At 30.9% G+C, this 18,457-nt stretch overlaps 1 protein-coding gene across 1 annotated transcript; it reads right to left on the reverse strand.

Annotated features, from left to right (window-relative positions):
• Window positions 1-7,613: 7,613 nt before the first annotated feature.
• LOC132310056 (uncharacterized) lies at window positions 7,614-12,923 on the reverse strand. Its single transcript, XM_059808296.1, has 3 exons — window positions 12,366-12,923; window positions 12,155-12,273; window positions 7,614-7,734 (listed from the first exon to the last, which is right to left on the reverse strand). Exons 1-3 carry the CDS (start codon window positions 12,921-12,923, stop codon window positions 7,614-7,616), a joined length of 798 nt encoding a protein of 265 aa, XP_059664279.1.
• Window positions 12,924-18,457: the final 5,534 nt, after the last annotated feature.

Here is an 18,457-nt window from a genome sequence, read left to right on the forward strand (position 1 = left end):
AGATGCATTGGTAAAGCCGACATAAGTCTAACTAGACACGAAAGGTGTGTCTAGCCCTGTGTCTAAGTCGGTTGATTGTCGTCTCAACAAAATTAGAAAGACTATAAATAAACGAATACAAGAGTGAAGAAATAGTAGTATTAGAATAATTATATTTATTTATTATTTTTATTTATTTTTGTGATTTCAATATTGTCCAACAAGAATTCTTGTTACTACCATGCTTTGTTTGGTGAAAATGAAAGAAGTACTGAAGAAGCATAGAGGGACTATAGGAACTATGAAGGAACAAACTTTTTTCATAGGAACAAACTTCTTTCTGCAATGAGTCATTATTCATCTTTTAGAAAATATCATCCTTCTAAAGATTAATGGAAGAGAGTAGGGAAGACAAGTGGAATTATTATACAAATTTTAATTTACAATATTATGTTATTCTAAATTATATATTTTTTAAATTACAAAACTATCTTCTATAAGTTAAAGTATCATAAATAGCAATGGGTATATAATAGTAAAAACAATTTAAAACTTTTAAAAAAAAAAGATTAACCCTATTTGGTAAAGTTTTCAGTTTCCGTTTTCATTTTTTTTTAAAGGGAACAAAATCCGTTTGGTAATTCTATTTTGACATTTCACATTTCAAAACTTTTGAAAACTAGTTGTCATTTCCTTTACAATTCCTACAACTCCAAAATGAAGTTTTGGTTTTCAAATACGTTATTTATAATTTTTTTATTTTTCACAATTAGAAAATTTTGATTTTATTATTTATTATTTTTCAATATACTTGAATACTAAATAAATAATATTTTATTAATTTTCAATTATAATCTAATAGTAAATAAAAGAGTCAATTTTATTAATTTTCAATTCGACTTGAATAATAAATAAAATATTATTTTATTATTTTTCGTTATACTCCAATAGTAAATAAAAGAATCAATTTTATTATTTTATTAATTTTCAATTATACTTGAATAGTAAATAAAATATTATTTTATTATTTTTCAATTATACTCTAATAGTAAATAAATGAATCAATTTTATTATTTTATTATTTTTCAATTATACTTGAATAGTAAATAAAATATTATTTTATTATTTTTCAATTATACTCTAATAGTAAATAAAAGAGACAATTTTAAATACAAAATAAATTTACAAAACATATTTTCTCTTTTAAAAAACTAAACAGCAAAATTACAACTTTACCAAACAGGGCTTAAGCTGTGAGTTTATTTATTTCTATTCCATATATCCCACGAAACAAAAAGAGAAAAAACATAAAATCTCTTTTCTATTGATGTGTTGTTCATCCCACTTTTTCTCCTTTCATCCAATTTACTTATTTACCTCAATGAATGACTCTGTGTGCCAACTTCAATCGTTATCGGTGAAGAAATAGGGATATATTTGACCATCTTTTTCTTGACACGTTTTCACTTCCTATTATTGTAGCTTTTAACTTATAAGTGCTGCTTCTGCACGTGCTCAAAATAAAGAAGGCAGCACAGTGAAACCAATCAAAATTAGAGCGCTACATAAGCTTTCTTCAACAACTATTTTACTGAGTATTCGGACATTATTAATGACTTAATTGAGAGAGCATATAATTCTCCAAGTAAGTTGGGATATGCCAGTGTTGTGTTCCAATTCTCCCTTTCACTGATTTGCCAAAAAGAGAAAAAAACATGGAAATTCTCCATCTGAAAGCTGTCAAAGAAATACTGGTGGTCAGGCGTAACCTTAAACATTTTCATGCTCGAATTCACACACTCGCCCTTCAATTGCAACAAGCCCTATGAAAACTATCATAGCAGTAAAACATAGTAATCATTAAGCCCTCATTTGGTCTCAAATACACGTAAGTTGGTTACAATTTCATCGTCGGTCTGGCGGTCAGACAAAATACAATTATGTATTATTGTGGCTACCTATAAGTTTTGTCTTCTGTGGAAATTTCTGGAATCCCAAAATCAATTTATTTATTTTTTAATTGTTCGTACATACATAATCAGGTTATAATCCCTCCTAATTAATGTGGTATATGATAAACAAGAATGCACTAGTGCCACGCAAAAGAAATTTTGGGTAAAAAATGGCTATATGGTACATTGGTCTACGTACGGATGGGACCTATATTCAAATACATAATACTATATTGTTAGGATAGTTTCTTTTTGTTTGAAGTGAATATGATATGATCAAATAGGTCATGCAATAATCAAATATGTGTATATATAATTATATATATATATACACGCACACGTACACACACACTTATGTTGCATCACCCCAAAAAAACAAACATTAAATTTTACGTATAGCGTGGATTAATTTTATACATCGTGTCTACCCAATTGTCAAATTAAAAAATTAAATTTTTTTTGAAAGGGCATATTCGTATTTTTCTTTTTCTTTGTTTTTTTACGAGTACATATGGCTTGTGACATTAATCACACAAGACTGCTTCTGACCCAGTGACTTAAAAGTAAAAACATTTGGCTCAACTTAGATATTAAGTCCTACAAATGCTATCATAGTTGCCTTGTAAGTGGACACCGATGAACCAACATTTGTAACAGTCCCGTGGAAGACACCAATAGGGTTTTCAGATTAAAAAGACAAAGCAAATGAAGGATAATTGAGATTCCAAAGAGCCCCATTGCCAACTTCACTGCAATTGATATTGTCACCAGTGATATGTTGCAAATGCTCAGTGCTATAACCTTGGCCACACAAAAATTTCACATAATCAAGCTCTCCGGCATCATATACTAAACCAGGTTTTACAATTTTTACAGGATCAATATGACCTGCCCCTTATACAAGCTCAACATCAGGATTAGTGACATTGCTCGTTGAGTTAGCTACAAAGAACAAAAGAAGCAGGGGAATTTTTTAAACAATGTTAACTTTTAAGGAATTTTTAATAAAATTCCAAAACTACCCTCAGTACTTACACGGCCCCATCAATAATCACTTGAGCATCTCCAATGGACTCAAAATTAGCAGGTAGATGAAAATAACTCCAATAGCCTTTCAAAAAACCTCTCATATTTTGAGATTCTCAAATATAGCAGCTCTCAAACTCAAAATATAGCAAGTGGATGAAAATAGGCACTCCAATGAGCTCTCTCAAAAAACCTCTCATATGTTGAGATTGTTAAAAGTTACAAAAATGAAAATAAGACACTCCAATGAGCTCTCAAAATTTAGAATGGTTGTTGTGTCAAAAAATAGCATTTTGGATGAAATGCACTATTGGAGCATAATTGTAAAAATATAACATTTTGACACTGTAACTCTTCTTAAAATATAAATTTGACATGAAAATATAGCATTTTGCAATAAAAATGCTCATACCCAGCCTGTCACTCCTATTTTTGGCTGAGTGTTTTTTTTGGCACTTCAGCCTATAAGGAGGGAACTCTTCCGCAGGCGGCAATGTCAATTTGAGAGACATGGCATTGGTACCACATATGAGATATACATTTCATCTTATTCCTGAATCCGTTTTGTATTATCGTTAGCGATGCAGGTTATTTGTTATGTATATCTTGTAGTGGCATGGCCATTGATAAAGAACATTCAGATATGGAAAATTGAGAAACTTAACTGATCAAGGCACTCGAAGCTTCTAGAGGTAATGTCTTTCAGCCTTTGGTTCTTTTAAGGCTACTAAAAGATATAGATTAAAATACGTTTTGATTGGTTTGGTAAAAAACTTTCAGAACCATTTCTCTTCCAAATATATTTGGTACTGAGTTTAGGTTTTGGCAATAGCCTGCCCAACTGTAAATGCTCTGTGCAATTGTACCAAGAATCCCTACTGACAAAAACACCATATAAAATCTATCATCGTACGTACGTCGTAAGATCTTGTGCACAAGATTATATAATATTATTTCCATTCTATAATGGTTGTTCATTTAAAAAATTTTAACTTATTACTATCTTTTATTTTTGAGTCATTTTTAGTCATATTTATTTTTTATACTTATATAGTACCTATATCATATATTAGATGTCTATTTCGATAACTTTGACTAACAAAAATTGTGAGTCAATTTTTTAATGCGGACAATTAATATAGGACGGAAGGAATATATAATTATCATGTTTTTTTTATATATGCAATATGAGTGGTAATATGAAGTTTTGAATTGGTCTGATACCACCAATAAAATCCCAACTTGTTTATTGCGTAGTAAAAGAAAACATAAATCATCCCCACTTAATCAGGTTCCGCTGAAAGAAGGCTTGAATTCTTTTTAGTCTTTGCAATAACAATTATTGGCAGTCGCAAAATAGAGAAAAAAACGGAGGTGATTGTGACAAGGATAGTTTGGTATAAAATAAATTGAGGGTAAATTTGGAATTTAAACAAAAAGGCACTATTTATCTTAACGTTTTTTAATTAATTGTTTGTTGACTAACATAATTATTTAAAATATGATCAATCTCTACATTATTTTTTTGTTTTTTATTTTAGACTAATATTAAAACCTAAACAAAATTGTGGAAGTTCAGTAAAAAATAATCCTAATTTTTAATTAATTGGTTTACAGTTTATAAGAATTAAAACTTGAATGTTAATAGTCACCACCACCACCATGCGTGTTTGTATGATCATAAAGTAAAATACTTATATAGAATAGAAAAACACATAAATTTAATTTTCTAGGTGGATAGAATAATTGATAGGGTTTAGAATTGTATTAGTAGAGATTGCAAGTAGAAAAAATAGATAGGATCCAGAACAAAAATATAAGAATAATTTTATACACAAACTTTTTAGAAGTAGTTGATAAAGTTTAGGATTTTATTAGTGATTGATCTATAATTTTTAGGAGTCCATTACTAATGGAAGTGTTTTTATATATTTACTGAAATACATAATATTATAAAATATAAAAATATGTTCTAAATATAGGGCGTCCTTGTGAGGACTTTTCCTCATTTTTCTTATGTACCTTATTGTTTTATCTATAAAATTTCCTCCATTTAGGGAAAAAAAAAAATATATATATATATATATATATGTTCTAAATAATTATTCAAAATCCATTATAAAAAAGTAAATATAAAATTAATTTTGCATATATATAGAATTATTATGAGTAGTTGTCACACCCCGAAACCCGTGACTCAGGTCGCGAAGGAAAAAAAAAAAGAAAATGAAAAAAAAAGAAGCAAATAAATAGAATAAATAAATAATTAGGTTCACTTGGGTAAATAAATAATAAGTAAATAAAAATATTATTATTATTATTAATTAATTAAGTGAATATCATTTAGTCGACAATACAGTATGTTTGCATTAGGTAGCCTAAAATAGACACATATGGTGGCAGGTGAACTAGCTTGGTTGTTGTCAACACGGTAGTGGGTTAAACCTTTGAACCACAACATGACATTAACTGATGATACTAAAATGAATCTATATATATATATATGACAATAATTCAATTTATGGCAACAAATGGTCTCATACATGTATAACAATATTAAGTGGCCTCACTGAGAAAGTCAATTCTTGGATTTATTTTGAATGTACATGGACATGCACATACACTGATCATAGTTTCATTGAAAATAATAATAATAAAAATAAAAATAATAATAATAGTTTCATAAAAATAAATAATAGCATGATTAATTAACTATTTATATTAGACTATCCAAATGAACCCACATGTACACAACTTAAACAATTATTGTTCAATCTCACTATATAAGTCCTGGCCTCATTACAATCCATAAGGTGAGAAATAATGTTAAGGGATTACATAAGTAAAAATAAGAGAGAAAATTCCATAAGAACTTCAAAAGATAGATGGGTGAGTTCCTACATCATTTCCCTCCTCCAAAAAAATATTACAAACATGTCATCAAATATAATATTCAAAATACACCATGTGTCAAAATACAGGTCCAAAAGTAAGCTACACATTGGATGTCACAATTATCACAAGTAGCTTAAAAATGTTGCCAAGATCCCAATCAAGCTAGGGATAAGAAACATCCTCTTGGGTAATGCCCTCTCCTGAAAAATATAAAAATCAACGGGGTGAGCAACGAATTGCTCCGTAAGAATGTCTCATAAATATAAACTAAGTTTCTTAAAATTTTACAAACATTGCATGGCTATACAATACAAGGAACATGCTCCCTAACGTCTAGTCTCAGGGGGAAACCTAAATAGGATCATCCTAGTCTAGCATGAACAATATTAATTCATTCATCAAGACAAGCATAAATGATATAATGTAATGTACATAAATCCACAAGTTGTAATAACACATAAATGTCAACTTGGAAATAAAAATCGAAATCAAGTAATGGGATAATTCGGAACACACTCACACTCCCGGAAACATAGTCATGCTAAGCGCTTAAATAAAAATATTCGTTTTCGGATTACTAGTCCGCCGAAAACTATAATGTTTATGATATAGTCATGCTAAGCGCTTAAATAAAAATATTCGTTTTCGTTTTCGTTTTCGGTCAATTTTTCTTTTAAATTAAGGTGTCTTTGTCCATTTTTGAACCTTCAGGGGGTGTCTTTGTCTAAAAAATAAGTAAGTTTTCTCTAAGTGTTCTTTTGTCAAACCTCAGGAAGTGTGACTGTACTTTATCCTAATTTTTACATTTTCAACAATTATTATTTTACCACGTGTGTTGCACGTGAATTATGCTACTACATATAAAATATATTCATACACAAAGAGTTCAAAACATTATTTAGTTTTAGTGTGTTATTGAGTTTCGGTACTTGCAAAAAAAAAAAAATGTTTCTGTACATTATTTATTTATTTTTAATTTTTATAATGTATTTAATAAAATATTTTCCTCTTCTATTTAATTCTCTTTCTAGCTTTTTCCTAAAATATAAATTTACCTTTTTCTAATTCTATTTTAATTGTTTTTAATATTATTTTTATAATAAATATATGCGTATATATATATATATAAAGAGAGAGTGATAGTATAAGAGAAATTATGATAAAGTTTTATAGTGAGAGAGAGAAGAAAGAGAGAGAGAGAGAGAGAGGGAAAAAGAGAGAGAAGCTTTACAGCTTTGGTTTTTTCACACACCACACATTACATACACATAATGCCTATTTATAGGTAAACAAAATCGTGGGCAGCAAACAGCTTCTCAGACAAGCTTGCTGCCATTATCAATATGCCACAATTTTTTCCACTCATGTGGACCCTACACAAGGCACACACATACATAACACTCCCCCTTGGGGTCCACAATCCTATATTAAGAATATGCCTCGTTAAAACCTTACTAAAGAAAACTCAGTGGGACAAAATCCTAGTGAAGGAAAAAAAGTACAGCATTCTTGTGTATCTGAAAAATGGTATTACATAGATTAAAACTGCCTCATTAAAACCTTGCTAGGAAAACCCAGTGGGACAAAACCTGGACGAAGGAAAAAGAGTACATCATGCCAATACCTCTTTGATCAATTGCTCCCCCTCATTAAATCAACCTTGAAGATCCTTTAGTTGACGCATTGACATTGAATGATCCTCTGAACTTCTCATTCACATTGATTTGTGCGAGGATCAAAATGAGACAATTCCAAGGCATTTCAAGTAAGATCACGTTGTTGCTGTGCCATTTCTTCCCCTAATGGTGGGAAAACAGTCTCATCAAAATGACAGTCAGCAAATCGTGCTTTAAAGACATCACCTGTCAAGGGTTTAAGATATCTAATAATAGATGGAGAATCAAAATCAACATAAATTCCAAGTCTACGTTGAGGACCCATTTTAGTGCATTGGGGTGGTGCAATTGGAACATATACAGTACAACCAAAAACTCATATGTGGGAGATATTTGGTTATTAACCAAAAACAAGTTGCAATGGTGAGTACTTATGATAAGTAGTTGGTCGTATACGAACTAGTGATGCAGCATGTGATACCCCTCAATTCTAGAGCCACGGGTGATTAAGTCCGAGCACAGAATACAAGGAATATCATACAATTAATATTTAAACAAGCATTTGAATACAAAAAGAATAATAAATAAATAAGAAGCTGAAGGAAACTAAATATTAAATCCTTATTTAAAAATCCTCAAATAGAAATAATTAAAAATCCCATACTAAAATCCTCCAATCCTCTAATACCAGTAATTAATTAAAATTACAACTCGGGAATCCATATTGTGAACCCCTAATAATATACCAACTGAATTAACTGAACTGAAATAAAACTATTAATTAAATCATGAAGAAGAGTCCTACGTAGAGTCGAAAGAGTGAATGACTGTCTCTGCTTGGCACGAATAATCTCTAAGACTGGAACTGACGAACACCTGAAAAATAATAGTGGGTCAGACTCACAAACAAGTTCTAATCTACTATATCCCAAACAGAGACCCGATACACGTATGCATCCTAATTAATTCAACAATAACTAAATAGTTCATATATAGATATATATACACTAAAGGAACCTCACTAGTCTATAGAATTGTCTCAACCTGAATAGTAGGCAACATGCAAAACGCACATATAATGGGTATGAGTACCTAGACCTACCAGGGTACACAACTACGCTATATCTAGCTACACATCCCTGGCAATATACGCACCCTAACCACTGATCCTGAGACTTAAGCTCATATCATGGCATATAATTATATATGTAAAATCTGTCCTATCCAATCATCAAAATAAACTATCCAATTATTATTTTAATTATATGTCATCCAACTATTCCGTTGACCTGACACGAATAAGTAGGACTTAACACTATGGTTAATCCGTTCCCTTATTAAAAATAGGTAGGACTTAACTCTTAAGTTAATCCGTCCTTAATATGCCCCCATCCCATAATGGTGCATTAATCCATATCATAATCCAATAAAAGTTTTCAATTCAAAGATAATGTAAATAATATTTACATATAATAATCCAAATAAATATGATATAGATCATAAACACATCATTTGCATTTATTTGAGCAAAATATCAATTCTAAGTAGCATGTATTTAATTTACATTATAAAAAATTAACATGCATATCCACTAAGTTGTACATCTCCATGTTCTGATTTAATTAATTTAAATCTAGCAATGGATTAAAATAATTTAATCCAATAATATTTAATTAATTTATCCTTTTAAATTAATTAAATTCCATACTTAGCATGCAAACTTAAATCATGTATTCCAATTCTTAATGAGTCTAATTAAATTAAATAAATATTTAATTCAGATCCATCACTCAAAAATAATAAATATTAATTTAATATTCTTACCTTAATCAGATTCACATACAATTTATTTAATGCAAAACCAATACTGTTGTATCAAACTGACTTATACTTTATGCCAATTTCGTTTTACCTGTACACTTCATGAATAAAACAAATTCCAATTATAGTTCTATTATAAACTAATTTATTTTAAAGTCATTATCTTGCTCTTCCTCATTCGGCGTGCACCAACCATGAAAAAAAATAACCCAAACTGATTGTTGCTACAATTCAATTCATAGAAATTCTAGAATATAAGAACTACCAAACCGATGGTTGCTTCCTCGTTCGACGTGCCGAATTTAAGAAACAAACAAATTTGATTTCAAACCTTTTTACACAAAACTGCTTTTGAGGTCTAACTTTGACTTCACATACATGAATCAATTTGTGCTTTAATTTAGTATACTTAACCCCTCGTTTCATGTGCATGCTTTATGCATAAATAAATGTTGATTTCATATTTATATAGGATACTGACTTACGCTAACACTAATTCAAGTGAAAATAAAACAAAATAAATTAAAAATCATGCCCACCAATGACGCCCAGTTCAGTATAAAAGAAAAAATATTAAAACTCATTATTAAAGCACGAAGTGAAATTTCTATATTAATCCATGTAGTTTGATCTAATTAATTTATTTAAAGAACCTAGAATTAATATAGCATGCATAAGGTACGAATCAAAGGAGAAGAGAATAATTAAAAATTACCTTTAGGGATTTGATAAAAATCCTAGCCTCCTTCTTCCTTCTTTCTCTTCCTTCCTCTTCCTTCTTTCTCTCTTCAAAATATAGTACGTGATATATTTTCTAACCTCTTTCACAACTATATAGTTATATATTTATAGGCAACTAAAATAACCCTAATCCTTTTCCCATTCCAAGACAAACTAAAATAAAATAAAAATAAAAATAAAATAAAATTTAAATATTAAAAAAGTAACTTAAATATATATTACGTATAATCTATGTGTACTCTTTTTTATATATAATATATAAATATATATCAGATTATTATTAAAGGACTTTCCTTATATATATATATATATATATATATATATATATATATTTATTTATTTATTTATTAAATATACATATACATGGGTAATTATCCGTACCCATTAAACCCCTTATCCAAGTAGTCCATGCCAGTCCAATTAATTGGTCAATTACTACTATCCATATCCAATTCCTTAAAAATATAAAAATAAAATAAAAATAAAAATAAAACAATTAAATTCCTAAATAAATACACATCATCACATACAATTCAATTTAAACAAATAATTAAATCAATTAAACAAGTAAACAATCAGCCAAGAAAACAACTAAATAATTAAATGCAATTAAAACTATTAAAATAATACCGAGACTATTCTTTTTAAATTAGGGGTATTATACAGTATGCAATATAGCATGAGCCCAGGCAGAGACAGGTAATTTTGTTCTCATAAGCAAAGGACGACCAATCAACTGAAGTCTTTTAATAAAGGATTCAGCTATACCATTTTAAGTATGAGTGTGTGCAACAGGGTGTTCAACATTAATTCCAACTGACATGTAATAATCATCAAAATCTTGAGAAGAAAACTCAGCGGCATTATCAAGACGAATTTGTCTTAATTGGGTAATCAGGAAAGTGTGCCCGTAATTTGATGATTTGAACAAGAAGTTTAGCAAATGCAACATTACGAGTAGAAAGCAGACAAACATGTGACCATCTTATTGAAGCATCAATTAAGACCATAAAATAGCGAAATGGTCTACAGGGTGGATGAATTAGCCTACATATATCCCCGTGAATTCGTTGCAAAAATGGGGGAAACTCAACAATGACTTTTGAAGGGGATGGTCTGATAATCAACTTACCTTGTGAGCAGGCGATACACAGATGATCATTTGGTAAGATGATTTTTTGATCCTTTAGTGGGTGTCCATGTAAATTTTCAATAATTCGACGCATCATTGTACTCCCTGGGTGAACAAGTCGATCATGTCAAAGCATAAAAAGTTTTGGGTCACAAGATTTTTTATGGATCACAGCATTTGATTCAATTGTTCTAATGGTTGTATAGTGTAACCCAGAAGAAAAAATAGGTAGTTTTTCTAATATCAGCTTCTTGCCTGAGGTAATGGAAGTCATGTAGAGATATTCCACATTTCTTTCATTTGCGGTCTCAATATGATACCCATTACGACGCAAGTTTTTAAAACTCAACAGATTTCTCCGAGATCTTGTAGAATATAAGGTATCATTGATTTGTAATCTTGTTCCGTGTGGTAAAATGATGTTGGCTAGTCCAGAGCCTTTAATCAAGTAGGTGGGACCTGATATGGTACTGACACTGACGTCTGATAGAATTAAGTGGGAAAAATATTTTTGATCTCGAAAGATTGTATGTGTTGTTCCATTATCTGCAAGACATGTTTTTTCCATTTATATTTGAACTAGTCAGATCCATTCTTATTCATGCAAATTTCTTTATCAGAAAAGAAACTTTTATAACAAAATAAACTTTAATACAAACTAGAGGATAAAAACTTTAATATAAGGAAAATAAAAACATAACAGGCAGAATATGAAAAAAAAAAAAAAAAAAAAAAGATTAATTGGTGTGGACATTGCATCACCAATCAGAAAGTCTATCTTTTCATTACGATCCTCAAAGAAATCTGATACATCCAAATTTGTGATGTTAACTAGCTCATTATTATTAATGAAATTCATTTCTAGATTTGTGATGTCAACTGGCTCATCATGATCAAAGAAATTCATTTCCTTTTGTTTTTCCTTTTCTTTCATTGAGGCTTGGTAAAGTTCAGCCAAATGCTTAAGTGTACGACAAATACTTTGCCAATACCCTGTCATGCCATACCGATAACAAGTATTATCGTGTGCCTTGGAAGGTTGAGCCACATCCTTCCCTTTTCCCTGTTTCATTTCATGATGATCTCTCCTTTGAGGATATGGTGTGGATCTCTGATTGCGAAAATGTGAAGATTGATATCCTTCACGATAATAAGAATGATTTCTACCACGACCATATTCATTATTGTGGTAGTTATTTTTACCTCATATTCATTTCTACCACCACGACCACGTCCACGACCACGGGATGAGGCAACATATGTTTCAGGGATCGGTATCGATCTAGTTGGATAGGACTGGTGGTTTCTCAATAAAAGATCATTATTTTGCTCTACCACAAGCAAACATGATATCAGCTTTGAATATTTTTTAAATCTACGTTCTCGATATTGTTGTTGCAAGAGTACATTCGAGGCGTGAAATGTGGTGAATGTTTTTTCTAGCAAAAGTTCATCAGTAACAGTATCACCACATAATTTCAATATAGAGCTGATTTTGAATAGAGCAGAGTTATATTCAGCCACAGTTTTAAAATCTTGCAACCTCAGTTGCAGCCAATCAGCCCTGGCCTTTGGGAGGATGACTGTTTTTTGATGATCATATCTTTCTTTCAAATTATTCCACAAACAAAGTGGATCTCTTTCAGTGAGGTATTCAGTTTTCAGTTCCTCACTAATATGGCGCTGGAGGAAAATCATGGCCTTTGTTTTATCTTGCAATGATGCATCGTTGTTTTCTTTAATTGTGTCTCCAAGGCTCATGGCATCCAAATGGATCTGAGCATCCAGAATCCATGATATATAATTTTTGCCAGAAATATCCAGAGCCACGAATTCCAGCTTTGTCAGATTTGATTTTTTTAGAATAACTAGATGTGACAATAATATAAAAATATAGTTTAGCATAATATATAAATAAAATGGCATTGAATGAAATAATAACATAATATAAATTATTTAAATAACAAAGATGGTAAGTCCAGCCATAGTAAATAAATTATGAAACAATAAAGGCGGTAAAACCAGCCATAAAACATTAAATAATAAAGGTGGTAAGACCGACCATAATTAGTGGATAAGTAAATAATAAAGGTGGTAGAACCGACCATAGTGTAAGCATATATATTATTTAAATGAACAAATTTATTTTATGAACAACAATCTATAATTACAATTTTCTTACCCTTTGGAATTAGAAATACTATTTTCTTTAATAAAGCAAACCAACCCAACAATTTATCAAAACTAATATCACAAAAATAGATATATAGTTGGGATAAAAAGAGGAAGAGAAAGCTTTTTCTTCAAATCTGAGATGGATGGAGCTCGTGCTGATAACGTATAATAAATATATGTGTATATATATATATAGAGAGAGTAATAGTATAAGAGAAATTAGGACAAAGTTTTAGAGTAAAAGAGAAAAGGAAGAAAGAGAGAGGACGAACAGAGAGAGAAGCTTTACAGCTTTGGTTTTTTCACACACCACACATTACATACACATAATGCCTATTTATAGGCAAACAAAATCGTGGGCAGCAAGCAGCTTCTAAGACAAGCTTGCTGCCATTATCAATATGCCACAATTTTTTCCACTCATGTGGACCCCACACAAGGCACACACATACATAACAATTTTATTATTTCAATTTTTTATTAGGAAATATAAAACTGTTTTCATTAAACATAGACTCTTCTATTTTGTTTTAGCAAAATAAATAAAGAGTTTTCATCATCTCCGCCAATCTATGCTATTTCCATTACTTGTTGGGTGGGATCGAAACTCTACTTTTGACCACGAACTCTATTTTTTAGTGATAAATATAATTTTAAACATAAACTCTTCACATAAAAGAAATAACTAATTTTAAAAGACATTTAATTGGCAATACTAAATGAAATTAAATTTATTGATAGTATCTTAAATATTTATACTATTATTTATTTATATGTATTTCCTTTTTTATCAACTACTAATAATATATTACTAAGAATTATATTTGAATTAAATAACTAAAAATTTAATATTAATTTAATAAGCCATTTTAATTAAATTACTAATTAAAAAATAAAAAAATTTAAAGTTACTGATTCTTTGGGAAGTTTAATTAATATATATATATATATATATATATATATATATTTATTTATTTGAGAATGAAATTGTCAGGTTTAGTTGTGGAATAGATTTTCAGTACAAGAAATAAATTTTCATTCCAATATAATGAATATTTTCACTTTAAATTGTATGTTAAATAAAAGAATGATTGAAATGAATATTTCATTCCATTCCATTATTGCACATCAAACACACAATTAATTCTTTTATTAGGATAACATAATCGAAAATCTTGGTCTTGGTTCTCTTTAGTGATGTTATGTTCTTTATATTTTTCAAGAAAATCTATAATAGGAAGGATAATTATAGAAGAAATTTAAGAAAATAATTCAATAAATATTAATTGCCTAATAAATATTTCTAATTTTTATTTGTATTTTCGTTGGGTTTCTTGATTGTATTTGTGACGGTGTATATTAGTAGTATTACAGTATTTTTTAAATTTCAAGGGTCGGTCTCGGTCAAAAGGATATAGAAGCAATCTCTTACTTCCCCGCCCGCTCCATTCTCTGAAAAATGATATATGTGTTTGCATGATGTTTTACTGGAGTTATTTTCCTGCGGTGGGGCCAGCTTCTTGACTCTTCTCATGTTTTTTTAAGACGGTGCTCTATTTCCGAGGTCGGAGATGTACTGTGTAGCAGCCTTTATCTTGCCCAAGTGTTGTGATGTGCATGGTTATGCTTGCATGCCGTAGTACCACGTTTTTGGTCCTGTTCATGGTGGTGCCTACTGTGGAACAATTCTGGACCTGTCTTGTTTATCTTTTCTTGTGAGAAGTGTCTGTGCGAGTGTGGTGTGTTGGATACGCTTATCTATTTGGTTCTGTTAGAGGTTTTAGTTTTGCTTGGTTAGTTCTGTGTCCTGTATATATTGGGTTTGGCTTATGTCTTTATGTTGGTCCTGTTCATTTTCTTTTGTCGGACTACTTGTTTCTCTACTACTTATATCCTTTCGTTTAATTGTCAAGAATGTGATATTGACTATAAGGGGTGTTAGTTTGTGGGTTCAGGCCTGTTGTAGTTTCATCTGCTTTGATCTATGGCCTTGGTTCATGTTTTTTTATATGTAGATGCCGTATGACGTTTCTTTAGTTTTTTTGCGAGGAAACAAAATAATAATAATAAAATAAAATAAAATTCTCTGAAAAGTTCAAACGTACCCTTTGCGTGTTGCGCCTCTGAACTATTTATCTCTCTCATATCCCCTTTCTCCCCCTCCTTGATACCTAGTTATTTTTCTTTTTCGGATCAACATCTAATGGCTCGGGACCAGGGACGCTAAGCGAAAGTCCAGCAGGACATTCCGTCATCGTTAGAGTCTTCTTTTGCAGTAAAGAAGAAAAAGACTTTTCGGACGGAGGATAATAAATCCAGGTTCCTCGGAAATCCAGTTCCGACCAATGAAGCAAGGGAGAAATGGCCGGAACGCTACCCGTCTAAGGTCTCTCCAAGAATCTTTAGAATCTTATGCTTTTATACCATCTTTAATGTTATTATAATCTGTTGCTCTTATACAGTGACAATCACTTGTATCTTTATTTTAGTCTGATTCTGTGTTTCTTTATGTTTCTTGTTCACAGCAAAAAAGTCAATATTGTTATTTCTTTTAGAGTGTGTTTCTGCAACATCTCTACATGTGTAGATCTATTTGTTCTTTTCATTGTTTTCATAGTCATTTTTGTTTCATTTTAGCGGTGAATTCACTGAAAATGAGGTTTTGCAATCAAGGTGTCACTATACTCAAGCTTTAATAGGTGGTTGTATATAGGGCTGCAAATGAGCCGAGCTGTTCATGAACAGCTCGGGCTCGGCTCGTTAAGGGCTCGGCTCGGGCTCGTTCATTAAGCAAACGAGCCGAGCTTGAGCAACGCTGGGCTCGGCTCGCTTAGGCTCGTGAACATGAGCTCGTTTAGGCTCGTTAATGTTCGTGAACAGAGCTCGTTTAGGCTCGTTAATATTTATATATGTAATATATATTATATATATTATATATATATATATGATTTTATTATAATTTATAACATAAGTACCCAAAAGAAAATAAATTAAATTATAAACTATTGCAGATTTGCACACCTGTCAATTGATTAAAACTTACCTTATCTCTTTGAAATCTCAAATCTTATCTGTTACTGTTGGGAAATCTCACGAATCTCTTGACCGGGTTAATTTTATCTCCATCTGGCATCTTCCCTTATTCATTCTCCAACAAAGACGATTTATTGAATTATTGTGACTTGTGAGGCTTGATCTTCAGTTCCCCAGTTCCGTCTTCTGGACTTTGGAGTGAGCGAATTGTGAGGCCTCTTCTTCGAAAGTCCTTTGGGGCTAACCAGTTACCTTGCCTGAAGGTTGACAATCTCGTCTCGATCTAGACTGCCGCAAGATAAGTTACAGGGAATTTTGGAACAGATCAAAGAAGCTAATCTCTTGGTGTTTCAGACATCAGAGGAAATTGAGGCTGAATCTTTGCTTTTGGTAAGAAATCCTAATTTATTTATTTTATTATTCTTTATTTTTTTTGGGTGTGGATTCAACCATTCTGTTCTATCTCGTGAATTAGTTCTTTACAGATTAGTGGGGAAATATCTATTTCAATTTTTCACCCTCCAAGTGCGAACTGTGAGAGAGAATTTTTTCCTACTTTATTGATTCAATTTTTTACTTCCCGAATTCGCAATGATTTCTTGTTATTATATTATATATGGATAATTACACATAACATTTTACATTTATTATATTATATCTGAACAATTAGATCCGACATTTTTTTTTAGATATTATGATGTGCTAAATTATGTAAAAAAAATTGAACTCAAACTGGACATTAATTTGATACAGTGGTAGGTGTTTAGTAATTGATGAATTTGATTGCATGTGTTTGCAATGTCATGTCATCGCACAAGGTATATGTGGGCTGTGTTTTAGTGATGTTTCTTGTTGCCATGTCAATTGAGCTGGAGACATTCAATAGCTCCCAGCACAGACACTTGTAGGTCTTCACTCTTCACACTTACAAAGACTAAATTATAACTAAAGTTTGCAGTCACAGTACGAACCTTTAATTATATTATATGTTTGGATGTTCTCTCTCCTGTTAAATATCTTCTTCCAACCCTTTTACAGATTTTGCCAATATATCTTATTTAGCATCTCTTTGGATTTAAGTTTTACTCTATCATTTTCTTTTTCTTTTTTTTCTTTTTTCTTTTTTTTGGATACTGTAGTAGTTTTTTTTTTTTAATTTTTTATATACAGCTATGTCAAATGAAAATCCAGATTTCTCTTTGAATTCTTCAACATCAGATTCAGAGAGTTTAGAAATGGATAGTAAAAATGAAAATGCCAAAAGGCCAATTGATGAGGTTAATGAAGTGATTGATGTTGAGGTCAGTAAAGAAAGCCCATTTCAAACAAAGAAAAGAAAAAAAACATCTCATGTCTGGAATGACTTTGAGATAGTTACAGAGCCGGATGGTAGTAAAAAAGCAAAATGCAAATTTTGCAAGACAAAGCTTGCTACTAAGGTTGGGGGTCCTACAACTCATCTTATTAGGCACTTGAACTCGTGTCCACGTCGTCTACTGGTTAATAAAAAACAAAATATTCTAAGTGTAGGAAAAGGAGGACTGGGAAGTGAACCAAATATTGCAAATTTCAAGTATGATCATGCAAAGGTTAGAGAAGCTGTTGCTCACATGATACTCGTACATGAATATTCATTTAACATGATGGAGCATGAATTTTTTAATCGGTTCATGAATACGGCCACCCCGCATTATCAAAAGATATCGCGTACTACGGCGAAGAATGATTGTGTGGCAGTTTATGAGATGGAGAAGAAAAGGTTGAAAACAACATTTAAAAGTGTTAACAAAGTTAGTATCACGTCAGATTTCTGGAAGTCTGGTCAGCAGATCGGTTATATGTGCCTTACAGGACATTTTATCGATTCTGAATGGAAATTACAGAAGAGGATCTTGAATTTCTGTGATGTGCCACCTCCTCATACTGGCGTTGTCATAGCTGATACTATTTTTCAATGTCTAATTGATTGGGGCATTGAAAATAAAGTATCAACTGTTACTTTTGACAATGCAAGTAATAATGATGCAGCTATCAGGATTTTGAGAGATAATTTCACCATTAAAAGTAAACTGTTTTTTGGTGGGAAG

The sequence above is a fragment of the Cornus florida genome, unplaced genomic scaffold (genome assembly GCF_030987335.1).
Source record: "Cornus florida cultivar Cherokee Brave unplaced genomic scaffold, ASM3098733v1 CherokeeBrave_3.0.0_Hap2_Chr05, whole genome shotgun sequence".
NCBI classification, from domain to species: Eukaryota; Viridiplantae; Streptophyta; class Magnoliopsida; order Cornales; family Cornaceae; genus Cornus; species Cornus florida.

Coding starts and splice junctions, on each gene's coding strand:
- LOC132310056 (XM_059808296.1), bottom strand. CDS start 12,923: ATGAGCCTTGGAGACACAATTAAAGAAAACAACGATGCATCATTGCAA. Junction 12,274..12,365: donor GTGGTAGAAATGAATATGAG/GTAAAAATAACT, acceptor TTTCGCAATCAG/AGATCCACACCATATCCTCA. Junction 7,735..12,154: donor TATCGGTATGGCATGACAGG/GTATTGGCAAAG, acceptor ATCTATTATTAG/ATATCTTAAACCCTTGACAG.